Source organism: Perognathus longimembris, chromosome 5, assembly GCF_023159225.1.
Source record: "Perognathus longimembris pacificus isolate PPM17 chromosome 5, ASM2315922v1, whole genome shotgun sequence".
In the NCBI taxonomy this organism is placed as follows: Eukaryota; Metazoa; Chordata; class Mammalia; order Rodentia; family Heteromyidae; genus Perognathus; species Perognathus longimembris.
Window position 1 is genome coordinate 58,471,671 of NC_063165.1, and position 22,250 is coordinate 58,493,920.

Genomic DNA, 22,250 nt, shown 5'->3' on the forward strand with positions numbered 1-22,250 from the left:
CATAAAAATGAAAAAAGAAGAGAGCTCAGATGCAAAAGTTTCTCAGTTGCATGATGGTTCATACCTGAAAATCACAGCCACTGTGCTTTACTGCCTGTGGCTACCAGCTCTGAGATGATACCTACAGTATTCCTTAAAACATGCTGGCCCATCACACATGAAGGATTTGATGAATCAAAGTTTGCAAATTACTACTTAATAAGAGATCTAAGAAACAGTTTAAATGTACTAAAATAGTTTGAGAACCATGCTCACTGGAACTCAAGAACACTTCTTCTTAATACTGACCCTATGTGGACCAGAAAGGGTTCCCAGACACTAACTAGGTGGGACATCACTCTACAGTTCATTAGAAAAAGAAAAGTTTTGCCAATAGCTTAGTAATATGAAATTACTTTTCTTTGGGGTACATTATAATACTAGTACCTTTACCAATAGTTTATATAAAACTAACTCGACTTGGGGAAACCATGAATCTAGAAAAGCAAAACAGTGTATTTTTATAAATAATCTTTCATTTATTCTCAATGATACTTAAGTTTAATACAAAATTATTTTCAGTAAAATTTCTTATTCCTTTCTATCAAATATCAGTGAAAAAAGATTGTGATGACAAAAATAAACAAAAAGTTTAACTTTTAAAATTTTAAGTTATTTCACATTAGTTATATAGGGAGGTATTTCACTGATACATTTCCATATATATTTGCAATGTGTTCAAATCAATCTCACTTCCTCTAAAATATCCTTGCCCTACCTTGAAAAAGTGCATTTCTTATAAACAATAAAAATAAGTACATATCTAATTTATTTATTGACTAAGTATATATGTATATATATGCTTATACATATACATTATATATAGATATATAATCTATATTTGATGAAGCTAAATGCTCAATCAATAATTTTCTTTTTATTATTTCCCCAAAGCTTCCCTAACACATCGTGTCTAAAGGACTGTGGAGTCAGACTACAGACTTAATACTTTGATCTGATATTTGCTGGCTTTGTGACCTAAACAACTTATCTAAGTTCTGCCTGCCTCATGTAGCTTCTGAAATAATTAAATAAAATCCATCCGTGTCAATGCTGTTCACACAGTAAATATCTAGTCTTTTTATGTATATAAATTTTATTCTTGCCATAGTAAAAATAAAAACAATGCATACTATGAAAACAATCAACTGAGTAGCTTTTAAAAGTATTATATCTAAAGTAAAAATCAGCTGCTGAGGACTTAAATAAGTGGACAGTCTAAACATGTTCATATATGCAACAGTGCCAAGAATTAACTATGACTGACACAATCCTATCTGTGTAGTAACCTACACAAAAGCACATTCAGAATTCCACTATCTGCTCTACCATCCCTTCCTGAGTTTCTGGGTCTATAGGTATGAGGTCAGGAAGAAGAACTTTCATTACTGGCAAGCATTCAGGTGAGTAGAGGGTGTTGTGCTTGTCTCAGGACCATATTTTGAGAATAACTACCTGAACAGATTAATAATCTTGAAACTATAATTTTATATTAAAAGCCTATTGTTATATCATGTCATATTGATTATATTGTCATACTATATAATGCTATATACTGTTGTATATCATATCATTAATTATTCCAGTAAAATATAATAGACAATCTAAATAACAAATAAAATAGAATTAATAAAATGTAGATGGTAAAATTAATATAATTCCAATGCTATGTAACGATATGATCAATTTTGTCACATCGATTTAAATAATTTTGAGTTGAGATATGCAATATTTAGAGACTGCAGTTATAGCAAATATGTCTTGTTGAAAAGAAATGTCTCTTGATTAAATGAGTACAAAACAGTTTTAATGGAAAACTTTTATTGGGATGCACATTATTTTCCTATGCATTTAATTGAAATGCTTGACCTCCTCAAACCTACTTATCACATCAAATGTTCACCCTGAATGAGGACATTACCAGTAATACTAAATTTGGTAAATTACCTGTTTCTTGTCTAATTCTCTACACCACCACTGTTTTTTCTTTGTCTCACAAAGGTTATATGCACTACTATGCCTAGTAATCTCAAATGTTCGTTGAGACATTAAGATATATGAATGACATAGCAAATTTAAAAGAAAAATAATTCTTCCTCCGCCTCTAAAAAGTTTACGATGCAAAGGCTCACAGAAATCCATTTACAATTTTGTAATTCACAAAATGAGACCTAGATACAAATCTCCTTATCTAATATCATCTATTTCACTTAAGCACAGTGGGAAAAGGTGGCTCAAAAAAAGCCATATTTGGAGGATTTATAATAGAGGAATGTCTCACAAATTCAATGGGAAGTAATAGCTTGAAACAAGAATGGCATTGAATGAAAAATGAATAAGGTAACAACAGAAGACGAGTTTTCACAGTTCTGGTATGGGAAAAAAAATAAAGATTAAACCTAAATAGTGAGATTCATAACGTCCCCAAATGATTTCTTTATGTTACTTTATCCTTCTCAGTCCAAATGAACTCACTGAAAGTTGATCATATCTGGCCAACTCATACTGTCTATAAAGGAAGCATTCCTTCCCTCTGACCATGCCTTGGGAAGAGTCCTGTTCTAGACCTTTGACCTCACTTCTGAACACTAGAGTTCACAGAACCAAGGCTGGACGTCATCTACAGGTCCATAAACAGGAATTGAGTCTAACATTGGGCCTATGACATAAAGATGAGATGGGAACAAAGACGTCTTATAAATCTCCAAGGAACATGCAACAAAGCTGGCACAGGGATGAGTGGTGATAGCCTTGAAAAACCAAAAAGACGATTTGCAAGGTTAATTATTAACAATCAGAGCACAGGTGAAAATGAACAGTTTATTGTTGGAGAGAGTAAAATAATGGGCATGTAAGTAATAGAGAAGCAGAGGAACCAAAGTGAGGAATAGCTGCAGTAGCAGAGAAGGAAAATAGGGACTAGAGGGGAGAAAGATGGCACAGTGTTTAGCAACAGTTCTGCCCCTGAACATGGTGCAATTTTACTCATTTGCTCCTTAAGATAAACTACTCAAAGGTGTTTAAAGGGTGCCTTAACTAAAGCAGCAAGCATACCTACCTTTCTCTCACAGGGAAGAAAATAGGAAACAAGTCTACCTGTGACCCTCAGAAAGCCACTTTTCCCTTCTGGAGCTCAACTATTACTTCTGTCAAATGAGGAGTATAAACTTCCAAACCCTCTTTTAATTTTTAACCACTGATATTGTATGAAAACACAAAGATATTTTACAATTTGCATGCCAGAATCTTTGCTGTCCACTCTCAATCACATCAAACCCACCAAAGTTAGAACTCAGAGTTTGGCCAAGTGGGTAATGAATAAAGATGGACACATGGATAAAGTGCCGGGTGTAAAAATAGATATGCTTTAATGTACAAATAAGAAAGCAAACATAAGTTCAGTGGGGAGCAAGGGTGTACTAGCCTATACTCTCAGGATTCAAGAGGCAGAAAGATCATGAGTTCAACAACATATGGGGCTACATGGAGAGACACTTTCAAAAATAAAAATAAAAATAGTTGTTTTTTAAATGAAATAAAGCCAACAGCAAAGAACAACAACAACAACAACAACAACAAAAACAACAAAACCCAACACCAAAATCTGTACTTTGCACTATGCTTATCTATATAAGTCAGTGAATTATTTCTACTAAATTAAAACCTTTGGAACATAAATAATGGCAATATGTATTATTGGAGTGCCTCTCACAAATTAAATACAAGTAAAATTGTATAAGAATAGCTACAAAATAATAAGGAAAATACCTGAGTTATATATCCATCAATAAAATGAGAACATAAGCATATCCATAGTAAAATACTATTTGACGGTAAAGTAAATAAATAGTGAAATGATGCAGAGAATTATTCTATTTGAAATACATAAAAACAGAGTTTCTTTGAGTCAGGTATAAGTAGATAAAATCTAAGTTTCCATGCAATGATGAAATTTTCCCCATTTGCTTCCCCTGAACCATTCCTGTGAAAGAGAGTTTGAAAATCTCCAGTGCAGATTATATAGGCCAAGTCTATAAGAAGAAATGAGATGCTTGCGAGCTACCTATTTATTCAAACATGTGGGTGACATAAACATTTGGAATGTCTACAAAGATATCCTTAAAATCATCTCATATCACAAGCATCTTCTCAAGAACATTTGGAATACCACAGGTAACATAAAACAATAGAAATACTTTAGAGAAGTTATAAGAGGAAAAGACAAACATACTTTTGTGTTTCACTAAGGATACTTTCTTTCATACTTAGGGAAGTCAAGAGCATGCACAATAATTATTTCAACGTATGAATTAAATAGGCTACTCAAAAGTTTTTGATCCCAACGACAGTGGGCACTAAAACATGAAACATAAAAGAGAATTTTGCAAGTGGTGTTACTTTAAAATTTTATAGAAGATAACTTTCTCATTTTGGATTTTTTTGAGGTTTTTTTAAATGATTTCTTTTTAAAATAATTTATTTATTAATTAAACAATTTTTTTGACAAGGTGTTGTGCAAAAGGGGTACAGTTACATAGTAGGGCAGTATGTACATTTCTTGTGCTATCTTACACCCTGTTTTTCTTTCCCTTCCCTAGGTCAGGCAGACATATATACAAGACACAATGTACTAAGAACATATACAGTAGCCACGTGGCCTACGCCAAAGAAAATTCGCCTAGGGCTTTAAATGTAATGTCTACAATAGACAATATGTCAACAATAGTCTTATATGAACGTACATACATAGCTTTTGAGCTATTGTGATCCACTGAGAGGTCAATTTTTGACCTTTATATGTTGAGTAGTTGTTTGGTTTTAGTTACATAATGTATGGTCGCTGACCCAAACCTGTGGGAAATACCATTTGACAAGAGGTTTTTGTTTTCACATACCTGGTCTCTACTGTCTCCCACTCCCCGCACCTTAACAGTCATATATCAGGGAGATCATGCCCCTTTGTTTTCTGTGTTCTAGGCTTGTCTCGCTCAACATTATTTGTTCGAGTTCTGACCATTTCCCTGCGAATACCAATATTTCACTATTTCTAATCGCTATACTATTCCATTGTGTATAGGTACCATATTTTTTGGATCCATTCATCTGTGGAGGGGCATCTGGGTTGTTTCCATATTTTGGCTATTGTGAATTGTTCAGCAATAAACATATCGAAGTGCAGATGTCTTTTTCATATCTTGGGACCTGTTGGTCAGCATAGATGCCTAGGAGTGGTATGGCTGGGTCATAGCATAGGTCTATGTTGAGCTTTTTGAGGATCCTCCATACTGTTCTCCAAAGTGGTTGTACTAATTTGCACTCCCACCAACAATGGAGGAGGGTTCCTCTTTCCCTGCACCCCCTCCAGCATTTGTTGTTGCCTGAGTTCAGAGTATAGGCCATTCTAACTGGAGTGAGGTAGTATCTCAGGGTTGTTTTTATTTGCATTCATTTTGGATTTTGATAATATAGATCTGATGAGTTGGAGTACAAACAATTTTATTTATATTTGCATATTGAGGGGAGTGCAATAAAATTTAAAAGGTACTGTCATATAGTCCCTAATGTTTAGATACTTCAAAGTTAGATGTTTACTTTATATATGTTCACTTTCTCTCTCTCCATATATATATACATATATATACATACACATATGTATATATACACACATACATACAAATTCATACATAGTTCTCAACTTTGTTATTTTTAATCTTTTTAATGACCCCTCAAAATATCATCAAAATTCTTAAAATGGCTTCAGTCTATGTTGATTATTCCCTATTATGTAGCTGGAATTATTAAAAAAAAAAAAAGGTGTCATCCAAATGGACAGGAGCTGAGAAATTCCTGTAAGTAAATAAGGTGTTGATTGCACAAGCTAAGCACCACTGATCAGTATGTGCAGACAGAGAATGTGTAGGAAATTGATTAGACATGATCAGTATAGAAAAAGCAAAGCAAACTCACAAAACATTTGAACTAGATGGGGCACCAAAGTATTTATTCCAACATTTTCCTTTAAAGGTAGTAAAGTTTTCCACTGAAGAGATGATTTAGCTTGTCCAAGATAATAATTCAGTGAAGAAAATGAAACAAGGCACCTGACATAGTAAACATGCCCAAAGTCATGCATCACTTCAACAAATCACCTAGGAATCTAATGAATCAATAGAAAGCTACTCTGCCTCCTTTGAAAGACAGGAGCACATGCATTGTTCATAGACGGCCAGCCTTACTTGTCAAACAAAATTAGGGGAAAAGCTAGTTCATAATGCAATGAAAACACTTCAGGAATTTCCAAAAAGAGTATCAGTGATTTACATTCATAAATTTCAGAGACAGAAAAAGCCCTGCTACTCTCTTCTAAGATCCTATAAACATGCCAAAGAGCAAACAAAGGACTGGAAAGTTGGTGTGGTAATGGTTACAGTAAAGCCCTAGCCACAGATTACTGGATCAGAGCTTCTTAATCCTAGTCCTACCACTCAAAATTATACACCGAGTCTCTCCTAAGAAACATACAAGTGACTAATGTCAGAACATCATCAAACATTTAGAAATGTTGGCCCAGAAATCCGACTCTGATCACCTACCCAGCGCAACCTCAGAACTCTTGGCAGTGAATAGAAAGGTGCCTGTGTAAGAAAAGGAGCAAGGGACTGACTACCAAGGCATTTGTCTAGGTCCTGCTATAGTCCACAGGGTGACCTTGGGTGAAAGACTGTGTATTTCTAAGCAGCTCCATAGCCCAAGCAGAACTCTAGACTCACACTGTTTGCTTCCAATGAAAAGGTGAATGTTTTTATTGCAAGTTGTCTGACATTAGAAGTTTATTTCTACTCTTCTTTTTTTTTTTTTTGGCCAGTCTTGGGCTTGGACTCAGGGCCTGAGTGCTGTCCCTGGCTTGTTTTTGCTCAAGGCTAGCACTCTGCCACCTGAGCCACAGCGCCCCTTCTGGCCGTTTTCTATATATGTGGTGCTGGGGAATTGAACCCAGGGCTTCATGTATAGGAAGTAAGCATTCTTGCCACTAAGCCATATCCCCAGCCCTCTATTCTTCTTTTTTATTTTGTTGTAGGTTTGTTTCCCTTGTACCCACTTGCTGGAACCATATTACTCTGTTTCTGTTTCGTGTAAACCTTATTTTGACAGTTGAAAATAAGAAGATCTGAAGCAGATAGTAACAAAATACAATCTGAAATACTCATTTCAAAGATAGTCACTGATAACAATTTCATAGAAGAGGCACACATTGTTTTGAGATCATTCGAGAATTAGTGAAAATGGAAGAAAAAGGTGACAATAGCCGGAATCAAGTCAGAAGTTAGAACATTTCTTTGAAAAAAGCAAAATACGTGAAACGTCATATCACAAAGACTTAGGTTGGAAAAGATATAGGAGATACTGTCTGAAATGCCAGAAATCATATTTTCTAACCATCAGCTCTCTAATGAGCATCCTAAATGTGACCAGCATTTTCTCATGGCCTGGGTCAGTAATCACTGGTAACAAGGAAGGAGAAAAATGCTTACAGGACCCTCTGTACTGCCAGGGTCAACAGAGAAGTACTTGGACTTAAAAATAACTTTCACTGGGTGCCAGTGGTGGCTCATGCCTGTAACCTTAGATACAAAGGATCCTGAGACCTAAGGATCAAAATTCAATCCCAACCTAAGCAGGAAAGTCCATGAGACTCTTACCTCCAATTAGCCAGCAAAAAGCTAGAAGTGGATCTGTGATTCACATGGCAGAACACCGGCCTTGAGTGAAAAAGCTAAGGGACAGTGTCCAGGCCCTTATTTTAAGACCCAATACCAGAATAATGAATTAATTAACTAATCACTTTTTATTGCATTCCCCATACATCTAAAGAGATATATCGTACTGTTCTTCTGAACTAAAGTGCCAACCAAAAGTCAAACTGAAAAAGTAACCATTTTAGGGTTATTCATGTAGCAAGTAGAACTGGAATTTGGGATTCCAATAATTCTCTCCAAAGCACTTATATTTTTACATCAAGCTCAAATGCAAAACAGGTCTTGTCTACAAGTATGAAGCTAATTATATGAGTTTATTAAGTTACTTTAGGTCACAGTTGTTACTGTAGTTGAAAAGCCAATGTACAATATACTCTTTCAGCTTCTACTTCCATATTTACGACAACTTTCACTCTTTTTTCCATAAATATTTATTAATATTCAGAATATAAACAATGAAGAACAAGAGAAGAAGAATGAAGAAAGGAAGAGAAGGATGACCAGATGGGAGCAGGGGGAGATGGGGAAGGGAGAGATCAGTGTGAGAGGGAGACAGCAGTGGTTCTCTGCTCTCTGCCGACAACATCATTAGGCCAATGTATCAATAAATCACATTACAGGGGAGAATACAGGTGGCTAAGTATAGGAAGTATGAAATATTGAGAAAAAAAGTAGGAAGAAAAAAAGAACAGCTAAGTAGAAAAATCAGAGAAAGGTGCATTGATGCAGTGACAAATCAGAAAATCTTGGATGGAAAAAAAATATTGAAGATATTAACGAGAGCAAAAGGCTATCAGAGGAGCCCAGGAATACTTTAAGAGTGTTCTTTTAAAGAAGAACAGAATTGTTCAAGAACAGACTTAAAAGGTCAGCTGTGATCAGATCATGCAGGTGTACAGATCCCAGGAATATAAGGATCTTGGCCCTGTTCCCAGGTACAGATATCTAGAAGGTAAATACAGTCTCTCTGACGAAAGAGAGTGGGCAGGGGTAACTGTATCTGAGAATTCAGTGTTGATGTGGGAACAAGCTTATGGCATGAATCACATATATTTTTGGCAATACACGGACAATTCACATTAGCACTAATAAGAGAAATTCCTATTTTTGGTGACAAAGGTGCCATTGATAAAATTGAACATAGCACTATATCACAAAGTTATTAATCACTCATCTTAATCAAGAAAGCTCCTGATTCTACAATAAAACAACAAAAAGCATATATAATGCCTGCCTTAGACCTCTGGATTACAAATGAACAAACAGCTATGAAAGATTTCTTTCACTACATAAGAGGCTGAAGAAAATCTAAAGACATGTTGAACATCTCTTCATGTGTCTATTAGCCATTCTTAATTCTTTTTCAGAGAAATCTCTCTTTATTGGTTTAGCCCATTTATTAATTGGGTTGTTGTTTCTTTGAGGATTTGTTATTGGGAAGTTTGATTTTTTTTTTTGAGTTCTGAGTATATTTTAGATAGGAAGACCTTGTCTTATACATAGGTAGGAAAGATCTTCTCCCATTCAGTGTGTTTTCTAATTATTTTACGAGCTATGTTCTTTGCAATGCAGAAACTCTAGTTTGATGCAATCCCATTTATCTGGTCGGTCTTTGATTTGTTGTGATTCTGGAAGCCCAGTAGACACTATGCTGGAAATGAAGCATACAACTTGGGGGTGGGGGTGGAGGGATTGGGAGGGAAAAAATTGGCAGAGATTGAGGGAGGGGGTGAGAGTGTTCAAAAAGATATGCACTCATTACCTGACTTATGTAACTGTAACACCTCTATAGAGCACATTTGTAATGAAATTTTAGGGTTTTTTTTTAAAGTATAAAGATAGCTAGGGATGATGTTATGTCCAGTCTTACTATTCTCATTTCAACTAAAAATCCTACTCTAGAATTTTGTACAAGCTTCATTTCAGGTTTTTGCTGACAACTGTCACCTTGTTCATAGACAATTTGGAGTCCAGTGATAAGTATAGATCTCCAACTCACACAAAAAAATACTGAGGACTAAAGAAACAAGCCATATCATGAGGAAATAGCAAAATCTTGAATTGGCCATACTGTCGTTATTTCCCACATCTCCCATCTTCCAGCATGAATAAGACCTATTTCACTTACAAATGGCCTAGTAGTCAACTTCAGACTTTTGTTGTAAAGTTTCCATTCTATGGTTCAAACTTAAAAGTGAAATTTGGGCCCCAATGAATTTAAATAAAAAGGAGGTAAACACGTATAATGTTTGACCATGTCATATATTCTTAGTTTTAGTTCCATTTTATGAAATAGTAGAACAACCTTGCCAAACCCACAGAGACATCTTGAAGATAGGTGGAGCAAGAGTTGGGTACATGAGTCCATTAGAATGCTAAACATGCATAAGGCCTTCTGCAAATATTAACTGGTATCATGTTCTATAAAAGAAGATTATTAAGATCATATCAGGTGAGTTCTAGAAGACCTTCTACATAAATAAAAGCCTTACTTTCAGGGTAAGCCTAGATTCTGGTGGCCAAAAATGGGTCCTAGTAAAAGGCATAGGTGGGGTATCAAAGGAAAGTGAGTCTCCTGAGGACAGAAGAAGCTATAATGCCCATTAAAAGAGTATATCTTTGTCATGTTTACAAAATTGAAACTTGTGAGGAAAGGAATAATAATCTACATTTAACAACCCTTTCTCCCTCCGACAATTCATTTCCACAGTAAATTTGAAGTAATATACTGACGTAAAATTTGGTTTCCAGTTGCTAATCCAAGAACTAACAGTAAGTGGAACAATTTAATTAAAATCCCAGAACTCTCCACTTTGAAAGAGAATTCTCTAGTAATATGCTCTAACTCAATTACAGGAAATGGGAAAACACTTTTCATTTACTCAAATGTGTCCTCACCCACAGTGTCAGCAAAGCAAACAGTTTGCTTCACTTCTCATTTGTGAACATGGCAATGAAGTTTACCACCTGCAAGGGGTGCTGTGAGTTTCCATTTACTGGCATTTATAAAGCCTCATGAGGATTCTGATAAACCAACTCTGAGTTGCCATTATACATAGCACCCTGTTGGAGCCTAATACATATTCAATTAAAAAACAATGACAACAATACAGCAATATCCACAAATTAGCATTCCTGATAGCACTGTATTTTTCTCATTCAATACTACAATTGTATATAGGCACTAGAGTCATTTGTCTGGAGACTGTATAGACCCTCTTGCTAATGAGGGACAATGTTTGCTCATTATTGTCAACATTTACTCTAACAACATGCACATCACCCTTGCCTCAGGGTTGGAATTGTTCACAAGTTGTCACCATGCAACAAATATGAGAGCTGAGTGTACTGATGCATGCCTGTTATTTCTGTCTTCAGGTGGTGGAAAAGGAAGATCACCAGTTCCAGGTTTGCCTGGGCTTCAAGGCAAGATCAGGCTACATGGCTGCATAGCAAGATTCTGACTCAAAACAAAACAAAACAAAACAATAAACAGAAAGATCAGCCCTGAAGAAATTCAGAATACTACAAAGCATCCTGATCATCTCCAATTCCCATGGTACCACCTTTCTCAGCTGCCCTGGACATTGTTTCCCTTCTCCACAATCATGACCACCACCTCAGTTCAGCCCTTTGTCTGCCTCAGTGGATTCTTGAGTGATGCTACCACTGTCACTTTTGTTCAATCATTTCCCACTCACCTTCTTTTGGTTCATTGGTGGTAATGACTACAGCCTTACATTAGAAAATCCCCCAAATGCTAGCACAGCTACTTAGGAAAAGTAATATATTTGTTTCAATTAGGTGAGTAGGTATAAGATACTCAGGGATTATTATATCAAGAATAAATAGAAGGAGAGCTTCATCAAAGAGTAACAATGCTAGGTGTCCCTCTATCTACCTAGACTGGGGATATTAAGCAGGCAGCTGGCCACTGAATATGAAAGTCCATCGTTTCTCCCTGCCATCCCAAACCCATGACTCCTTTGGGATATAAGAGAATGCCTTGCTATGGTAGGTTTTGCTGACTCTAGTCTCTTGTCCTGTGTGAGGCTAGGACATGCATAGCTGAGGTTGAGGAATCTGTGCCTAGAGGGGTTGAGGTTTCACTAAGAGAAAAGGGGGAAAGTTATGTGATTTCCCTGAGTAACTATTTTCACTACACACACAAAAATATTCCCATATTTATTTTTCCCTTTTTCGAAATGGCAGTAAGGAAATGCATGCCAGACTGCCATGAACAGGGGATGTACTTTCCAAGCAGTAGCAAGGACTAAAAATAGAAAAGCTTGATTTACTCAAGATGTATATAACTTCCTCTCCAATTTCTTTTCTCCACCACCCTGATTCAGTGTACAGAAGTGGCACAAGCTGAACTCTTTGCATGGTTACAATATGGTCAGAAGTATTAATAAGATGATGAATGATATCTACTTCAAACCAATCAAATATTAAAGAGGGTAGCTACTGTATGTCCTCACAGCAGACTAAGAACCACTAGTAAATATGAGTTTTGATCTTAGTTTTAGACATCAGTAAAAGGGAAGTAAGCAAGGATGTCATGGAAATAGTATACCGAAGGGATTTCGAAAACTTCTAATTGTGCTTGTCAGTTTTCTTAAAAACTATATCATTCTTAACAGTTCATTTAGGAAATAGAGGCCCCAATCTCATCATTATTTAAAGGATTATCTTGATTAGGACCTGATAATCAGGAGAACATATTATCTGTGATATTCAATGATTTCTACAAAAATCTTCCATATTACTTTGTGATTCTACTGTTATATAATATAGTTTCTTGCCAAAATTAATCTTTATGAAATAATTACATCACTCCATAAAGCATATATAAAGTGGAAGAAAAATGAAAGAGCATTAACTGACTTACTCCTTAATTGATTTAATAATAGACCTTACTATGAAGCAGATATTACTGGATAGACTATATTCATCATCTTAATTAATCCTTGAAAGAATTTTCTAAGAAACTGTTATTGATATTTCCATTTTGTATGCATTTCTGGAAAACGTAGTAATAAGAATCAGAGAGGGGTTTGTTAGCACCAGATTTTGCTTGGGCTCATGTAGCTAGCTGCAACACACAACTCAGTTAAGAGTAAAAATGAAGAGAATGATCAGGATATGCAAGAGGGGTCATAAATACATGAAAAAGGGAATAAAAATTGAGGAAAGGTTTTGAAAATAATTCTTGATTGATGTGGATGCTTTTGATCCTAAAAAAATAATAACTTGATATATAAGGCTCACATAAAAGACATGAACTGAAAAAGAGTAAAGAGTACTTGTGTAGGTCATGGAATCCCCTGAACCACATCAGAGAGAAAAGGAGGGGAGGGGAGTAAGAGGAGAGGAAAGTGGAGGGAGGGGATAGAAGGAGAGAAGAGGAGAGGGGCTATGGTAAGGTAAGGGAGGGGAGGGAGGCAAGAACAGGATATGGAAGGAGAAAGAGAGAAGAGGATAGGGGAGGAGAAGATAGGAGTGGGAAAAGGAGGATAGTAGAAGAGGAGAATGGAGGGGGGGCACTGACAGACACATATATGGAGAGTTATAGGGAGGGAGGAAGGGTGGGAGGAAAAGGAGTAGAAGGACTTTTGTATTCCAACTTGTTAAAGACACAAACTCAAAGAAACACTAGGACATTCCCTGCACAACACTATGCCTGCTAATGTCAAACACCAAAATTTCCCTCTCTTCTTATCTGAATACCCAATGGATGCCAATTCAAATGAAAAGTAAACAGGAAACTTTGACAGTCACTTCAAGGAAGTCATACTGACCAGAGCCAAAACATGCCAAAGAAGCCATCCAACTTTGCTAAGCACACACTGACCTACATATGCAAACCATCTATGTAGGAGATAACCACACAGCAAGCTGCTGCTAGGACTGCTTCTGCTCCTGTGGCTCCTGCTGTTTCTGCTGTTGCCAGAATAATAAACAATCTACAAATCATCTAGGGCTTGCTGACCCAAAAGGAACAAGGTAAAGGGCCCTGACGAAATAAGCATCCTATAATCATCATTTCAGTATAATTTAATGGAACAAGGTAGTCTTATGTTCACTCCCTATAGGAAGGGTATGAAAGCTTTAGTTGCCCATTTTGTTCTGGTTTTGAGAACACTGCCTCTTCTTCAGCTCAGTAAACTGGCTTCCTTTAAACTCTGCTTCCTTCTCCCTCTCCTTATGAATAGGCAGAGGAGGGAATGAACATGACCATGAGCTCTAGGATAAGGTTTGTCTAAACCATAAAAACCCAGTACAGCTGCCCGTTTCTATGAGGTTATGAAAGAAAGGGGTCATGACTATGGGACTAAATTCATTATATCTAGAAATATGTAAAATGGGCTAAGATAAAAAGATTCTAAGTCATTACCTATTATGTGAATACGAGCTTTGAATTCTTCTCACAACAATAAGAGTGAGCTTAACAGTTCTGGAGGAATGACTTTAAGGCAAGTGATTTGAGAAGTTCCTCTTCTTCCCCCTATTTGCCACGAAATCTGGGATAGCTTATGTGACTATATTCTCACAATGTCCTTAGAAGATCCACTGTCTTTTCACAGTGATGCCTCTCCTGGCCTGCTCCTTTCTTTGATTAAGCATCATTTTCCAGGAAGCGAAGAGAAAAGTCAGAGTGAGGAAATTTTAAAGGGGCAAATTTTGGTTCAATATTAAGGAAGAAATGTTAATATGTGGAATAACGTGTGGTGGATAAAGAATCTGTTTTGTAGGTAGAAAGACTGGTGTCTGAACAGCAAACAGGATCCCCTTCCTCGATGTAACAGCAATGGAGAGGCAGAGCCTCTCTGTGAACTGATGGCTCACAGCTTTTATTCTAGCTACTCAGGAGGCTGAGATTTGATCAATGTAGTACAAAGCCAATACAAACAGACAAATTCTTTAGAGACTCTTGTCTCCAATTAACCAGTAAAATGCCAGAAGAGGAGATGTGCCTCAAGTGGTATGGTACCACTTGTGAACAGAAAATGCTAAGCAAGATCCTTGGAACCTGAGTTGAAGCCAGAAGGAAGGAAGGGAGGAAGGGAGGAAGGGAGGAAGGAGGAAGGAGGAAGGGAGGAAGGGAGGAAGGGAGGAAGGGAGGAAGGGAGGAAGGGAGGAAAGGAGGGGGAGAGAGGGAGGGAGAAAAGGAGAGAGAAAGTGGGAGGGAGGGAGGGACTAAAAAGGCAGAAGATAAATATTAAATATCTTAACTCAAACCTAATGGGTTTCAGCAGGTTAAGTTGCTAAGAATCTCATAGCACCCTACCAAACAACTCAGAATTGTTTGCCTTCTGAAAAAGTGCAATCAGTAAAATATATGAATATTTTATGTGTGTATGATATATACATATTAAACAAATATTATAAACACAAACATTTGAAAGAGACATATAATCTCTAATTTCCTTGACATTCTGCCCTTTTGTAACTACTGTAAGCAATGTTACCTACCTTCCCATGGGCTAGCTAAAACCAGAAATTATCAATTGTCGCACCAAACCAAAACATGACTGATAGTCCTGATAATCCCTAGCATACGTCTCTATATGAAGATAATTCATTTACAATGAATGAATGCAGAACAAATGTATCAATAAAGTACATGTCAGAGGAATACCCCAAAACCCAGTGGCATGAAGCCAAATGGATTCTGACAGAGGAGCAAACCAAAATCTTCATTTTTACCCCCAAAGATTCATATCTTCCCATATAAATAGGAATTCTCAAAAGAATTCTCCAAACTAAATATTTATCTGCCTTTTGCAAAAAAAAAAAAATCCAGCATATCAAAAATGAAGGATCAAGCAAAAATTGGAGCAGCAGCTGGTTCTTCCCAATAAAATCACCTAATTTCCTACTCTGATCTCAGAATCCTACAGCTTGATACAACAGCTTGATACAAGACTAAAGCAAAAGCAAGTACATGCGCCATCTGGTACATTGGGAAGAAGATCAAGGCCAAGAGTCAAGATTTCCCCACTTCAGTGAGGGTTCTGTGAGAAACTCTATGAGTGACACCTCCTTGGGCCTCAGGTTTCCCATTTCCAAAGAGAAAGCAGTGTGAAATAATTTATTCAGCAAGTACTTGAAAAGGCTGATCTAGTTGGGTGGTAGCAGGGACCATACCATGCAATCTCCATAAAGTCTTTCAGCCCTGAATATATTCTAATTCTTATAGTCACACTTAGTAGACATTCTTTTGGCTCTGATCTGAAAATCTGGCTGGAAACGTAAACAGACTTTCTACATAAAAACACACAATTACTAGCTATAATTTGAACTTGGCGACTTGAGGTTTCACCAGAGCAGAGAGAAAAAAATGCAAAATTTTCTTCAGTGATCAGATGGCTTCAGTATCTAGTATAGCGCATATATAAGGTAGTATATGACTAAATCAGCACCCATCCCTACCACATCTGGGTCATTACTACACAGACAAGGGCATGTTCTTTTTTTTTTTTTTTCACTTCCCAACAATCTTTCATACGAAGAGTCTCAAAAATAATACACTCTCCCTACCAGAGTTGTCCTTTCCAATTTGGCAAGCCCTACTTCATTTTTGTATCTTCTTCCCTTCTGTTTTACAGGGAACATCGGCCAACATGACCATGGGTATTTTGTTTATTTCCTTCCTCTTCAAAAGCAAAGTCATGGTTTGAGTACATTTATTGGAACAAAGTCCACATTTAAAGGACTCTTTATAATTTCATGAAAGCCTCACAAGGATGGCCACTGTCACCACTTATAATAAGCCTGGTACTGGGAGTCCTAGCCAGAGTAGTTTGATAAAAGAATTAAAAGGCATTCAAACTGAAATGCAGGGGAGTCAAATCATCCTTGTCTGTACACAATACTGTGTGTGTATGTGTGTGTATATGAGTGCCCAAAGACGCACTCCAAATTTATTGAACTAATAAACAAATTTGGGAAATGTGTACTATACAAGAACAACCTACAGAGACAGCAGTGTTTCTATATGATAGAAGCAAACTACTGGAAAAATAAGGAGAAAAATTCTATTCCCAAAAGCTATAGAAAATAAAACACTAAAAAAAAAATTCGATAAGGCAGATTCTCCACAGTGAAAGCTACATAATGCAGGTTAAAAAAAAAATAAAGAGAACTCAAATAAATTGAAAGCCAAAGGATTCATGGAGTAGATGATTCTTTAATAAAATATATTGGCAAAAACCATAGTACTCTTAATAATTTCTTTTTAATAAGGCTTGCTATAACACGAAAATGTCTGAAAAACTATTTCAGACAACCTATTTGCATTGCATTTATATTTCAACAACTATAAAATGGTAGTACATTTAAAATAAGCTCTTCATTAAGTTTCCCAACACAGGACTTCTATCACAAGTTCACACAATTTGGGGGAAGGATTTAAAATACAACAGAATAGATATCCTAGCAATCCAAGAAAGAAATAGGAACATGTGGATTTTAAAATTCCACATATTGAACAATTTGTAAAGAAGAATTCCCCAAGAAAATGTGAGTAAAAGCATATAAAAAAATTCAAAGTGTTTAAATATTTTTATTAGCCCAGAGGCAGTGTCTAACACCTCTAATCCTACCTATGTGAAAGGCTGAGTTTAGCAGGATGGCAGTTCAAGGCCAAGCCAGGCAAACACAGGCATGGTACTATGCCTGTTATCCCAGCTAAATGGGAGGTAAACACTGAGAGTATCATGGTTCCAAGTCAGACTGGGCAGAAAAGGCCATGGGAGTCATTCTCAGGGGAAGTGGGGTGTGCTGACATGTACATCATTTCACATGCAATGGGAGGCATACAATACATAGGTTGCAGCCCAGGTACATTCCTGGGAGGAGGCAGGACCAAGATTCTTTAAAAAAAAAAAAAAAGTCAATGAAACAAAAAGAGGTGGAATTATGGCTTAGCAGTACTGTGCCTGCCAAGTAAGTGTGAAGTACTGAATTCAAACCACAGTACCACCAAAAATAATTATTTAAAAAATAGCTAAATACCAAGTTATTGTACACATATGCTACTTTGCTGGGCTCTCCTATGTAGAGCTCTCCTTTGCTCTCCTTTGTAGAGTTACTTAAAGATTATGAAAAAAAAAATAGGCTTAGAGGCAGTGGCTCACACATGTCATCCTAGCTACTCTGAAGGCAGAGGTCAAAAGGATAATAGTTTGAAGCCAGCCTAGCAAAAAGGTTTGTGAGAGCATATTTGAACAAAATGCTGGGCATAGTGGCATACACCTGTCATCCTTCCTGTGACAGGAAGCATTAATGGGAAGATCATGATCTAGGTTGGCACTGTAAACAAGGAAAACCTTATCTCAAAATAACAAGACAAAAAAGCTGGAAATATGGTTCTAGCAGTACAGTACTGACTAGTAAGCACTAAGCTCTCAGTTCAAAGCCCAGTACAGGGGGTGGGTGGGGGGAGCTCTAATACATTCCACATAGAATAAACTTTATCATTGTCATTACTGGTATCTCGTCTTAGACTTTCCTAGCTTACATGAAGAGAAATGCCAGAAATTACTGTAATACATATGCAAGACACAAAAATTGTGTGACTGTCTAAAAGATTCAGATTCAAAACTAAGTTAGAACTTACTAATTACAAACATAGCATACTCATTTTAGTACTTTCAAAAGATCCTTTTATTAATATTAGCTACCTGAAAACATGCTCCTCATGAAATTTATATGGCTTATCCCTTGTTCTTCTTGTCTTTAAGGGTCATCTTCCCAATGAGGCCATACAGGCCACACTCACTCTAGAAATACTTTTCTGGTGTTCATACCCCATTCCCGGTGCACATACACCATTCCCATGACCTTCACAGTGTTTATTTCATTTTGTTTCTGCCCTTGGAACTTGTAAGTCCCATAAGGGCAAAATATGTTTGGGTTTTGTGATATAGAATTTCTAGTATTTGAATAACGCCTACACATGAATAGAGTATGTAGAAAGATCCAATAATTTCTTTCTTAACTCACAACCAAAAAGTAAGTGAAAGAAACCAAAGACAAGAAGCTGAAAATTTTTAACAGTTAATTTCTGGGGATTCTCCTCCTATAGACTTCTTTTGAGAAATTTTAAATGCATGCAAAGAAAGACTGAATAACAGAATAAAAGCTACATACAAGATAGCAGCTTGTAAGTTAAGCTTTTCCCATTTATGGTCTAATTGATGAGTTTCCTACTCTTATTATTTTGGAGCAAACACCAGACAGCATTTTATCTCATCTGAAGAAAGACTTCAGATGTCTCTCTAAAACCTACAGACTCTTCTCCTCCCCCGCCATATATCCATCCTAACCTTATCCCATCTAAGAATAAAATGGTTATTCTATGATTACATTTATTTTCTATCCTGACAGGAATCATTTCTTCCAGCCAAAATGTCAATATCTTGTCATCATTCTCTTAGGATCATAATCTGAGAACTGTTTTTTAATGTCACTTTTGCGTCCAGTCCTGATAACTTTGCAATCAACACTCTCTGATATACAATACATATATATGCATATTATATATATATATATATAATATCAGTGTATTTCCAGGATGTTTCCATAGTGTATCACCTTATAGGTTTCTGTTGTTGCTTTTGCTACAAAGTTATTGTGCCCAAAAAGAACACAAGGGGACCCGTGAAGTCTTTAAGAGCCTTACTTTTGTAGAATGAAATGCTGAAGGGAAGATTTTTTTAAAGGCCATTAAAAGACCTAGCTGAGTGTCACTGGAATAACAAGAAAGTACAGACTTTTAAAATATCATTCCTCCAAAAAATTACTTTGGGTTTTGGAACAAAATTAGTAAGTAAAGGGATTTCCAGGGCTTCCAAGTGCAAGCCGGCAGAACTCTGAGAAGTGTCTGCAGGACATTTTGTATTTAAGTTCCTCTGTTCCATGTAAGATGCAAAGCTCTCTAGAGGCTCTGGATAAATCCTTATCCACCACAGAAACAAGCACTGAATTCACAAGGCTGCTACCATGGCTTATAAGCATGACTTCCACCATTGATCTTACCTGTACTTTAAAAGCTCCTTCATCCAGGGGCGGGGGAGGGGGAAATTTTCCAGAACCAGATGGAAGGGCAATGTGATCATCTAGAGGGGGAGGAGGCGGTGGGAGAAAATCACCTGCAGAAAGAAAATACATATATGAAGTTAGTACATATATGAAAATTTACTGCAGAAAGAATATACATATGAAGTTAGTACGGATGGAATTTTATAGTGCTTCTTAAAGAGATATTTGCTGGGATTTTTACCCCACTGTAACAGGATTTGATAGTTGCTTTCTTTATTTGGCCTTGTACAGCAGTTATTCACTTTTCTCTCTTCAATTTAATTAATCACCTTAACTTTCAGAGGAAAGAGAACCAGATTAGATATACTTAAAGTGGTAAGAGAGATTTTGGTAGTACATACTGAGTAGTAGAAAGCTTACTTAGCTATGCAAAAGGCCCAAGGTTAGATTCCTAGCACTACAGGAAAGACAAAGGGGGCACATAAAAGCTAATCTAGAGGGGTTCAGTCACAAAGCAAAAGCAGAGAATGTGCCTGGAATAAGAATGAGGGATAGGGGCTGGGGATATGGCCTAGTGGCAAGAGTGCCTGCTTCATATACATGAAGCCCTGGGTTCGATTCCCCAGCACCACATATACAGAAAATGGCCAGAAGTGGCACTGTGACTCAAGTGGCAGAGTGCTAGCCTTGAGCAAAAAGAAGCCAGGGACAGTGCTCAGGCCCTGAGTCCAAGCCCCAGGACTGGCAAAAAAAAAAAAAAAAAAAAGAGTGAGGGATACTGAACTGTGTAACCATTGGTGGTTGCCTTCAATAAATATTGAATCAAGTAGAGGAATAAAACCTAGAGGTGTAAGCTAGAGATGTAAAGATGATGCAAGATACTGGTTGTGAAAAGCATAAACAAACTTTTGTACATTAGCATAAAATAATCTTATTTCCAGGTGGAAGAACAGGGAGGCTGTATTATAATAGTTCTTGAATAGTATGATGTAGAAAGCAAGTATATCTTTGGCAGAGAAGAGAATTCAAATCACAAACTCAGTTCACAAGGAACAGGAAAGCAACCATACTGTTCTTTGTGTAACAATATCTCTACATATACAAATAGCTTACCATGGTGCATCTTTATAAGGGATGCCTAAGAAAGTCATAATGGCAAATTGTCACTGAGAAGCAGAATTTTGTAACTGAAGAGCAAGAATATACTTTTTTGACCATAAATTTTAAGGTTATTCATTTGATCATTTCACCTGTTCATTTACTTAGTTATGAATTCATTATTCTGTTTTCTTTTCCCTTGCAGCAGACTGGGCCAGGGAGGACTCAGCTCATATTGGACCTTGGGGAACTGCAAAGTTGCATTTCAAGTTTGTCCTCCAGCATTCATTCATTCTCTCTCTCTCTCTGTCTCTGTCTCTTAAGGCTTGAACTCTGGGCCTGGGTGCTGTCTGAACTCTTCAGCTCAAGGCTAGTGCTCTACCACTTTGAGCAACAATGTCACTCCCAGTTTGCTTGTGGTTTATTGAAGTCTCACAGACTTGGCTGCGTGGACAGGCTTTGAACCTCAATCCTCAGATCTCAGCTCCTAAGTACCTTGGATTACAGGCATGAGCCACCAGTGCCTGACCCTCCAGCATTCCTTGAAGGGACTATAAGTAGCCCTGAGTTTCTCTGGGCCCACAGCCCTACTTTTGTTTATACTTTTAAAATAACACAAACTCACTAATCAGAGATATGTTCAAGTACCTAGAAATGTGTTATATCCAAATGTTCAGCTGAGTCATAAACAATTGCTTTGATTTTCCCAAGGTGGTATTGTATCTATTAGCAATAAAACCCTTCCACACTCTTTTCCATCTTCTCTAGTCTCTCTGACAAGAGGAGTAACTAATCTGATAGACCCACCTAGTAAGCATAGGGATCCCAATGTTAACATGTTTTAGTGTTTTGAAATAAGATTCTTATTATGTATCCCAGGTTAACCTTAATTTGTGATCCTCTTGCCTCACTTTACAGGTAGCTAGGATTACTGGTGTGTTCCACTGAGCCAATAGCTCTGTTTTATAAAGAACTATCCAGGGAATTTGTTGCTTATAGTTGTTGCTTCAAACCTACGCAGAATCTGGCTCCCTGGACAGATGAGCCAGCTGTGCATAAAACTATCTTTCTATTAACTCCACAGAGGATGTGCAGAATGTCAAGCCTGATCCTGCAGGGTTGCAGCTTACTAAACATGCTGGCTCCCAAAATAATATGGCATGAAGAGAGGAAACTGTAAGTCTTCATATTCCTGAAGCCAATGCTTGTGTACCATTGCCATGAAACCAAAGGCCTCTGTCTTGGAGGAAAATCCAGCACTCAGGAATCTATTAATAATCAGTGCCTGAATTCCCAATTTGCTCTTTG

The 22,250-nt window shown here is 37.0% G+C and overlaps 1 protein-coding gene across 8 annotated transcripts in view; it reads right to left on the minus strand.

Annotated features, from left to right (window-relative positions):
- LOC125351882 (LIM domain containing preferred translocation partner in lipoma) overlaps nt 1-22,250 on the minus strand; it is a 645,466-nt gene that overhangs the window by 334,580 nt on the left and 288,636 nt on the right. For all 8 annotated transcript variants that reach the window (XM_048346968.1, XM_048346963.1, XM_048346966.1 and 5 more), the window contains one exon: nt 19,842-19,954. In XM_048346968.1, the coding sequence (XP_048202925.1) occupies nt 19,842-19,954 (113 nt within the window). The remainder of the gene's footprint in view (nt 1-19,841; nt 19,955-22,250) is intronic.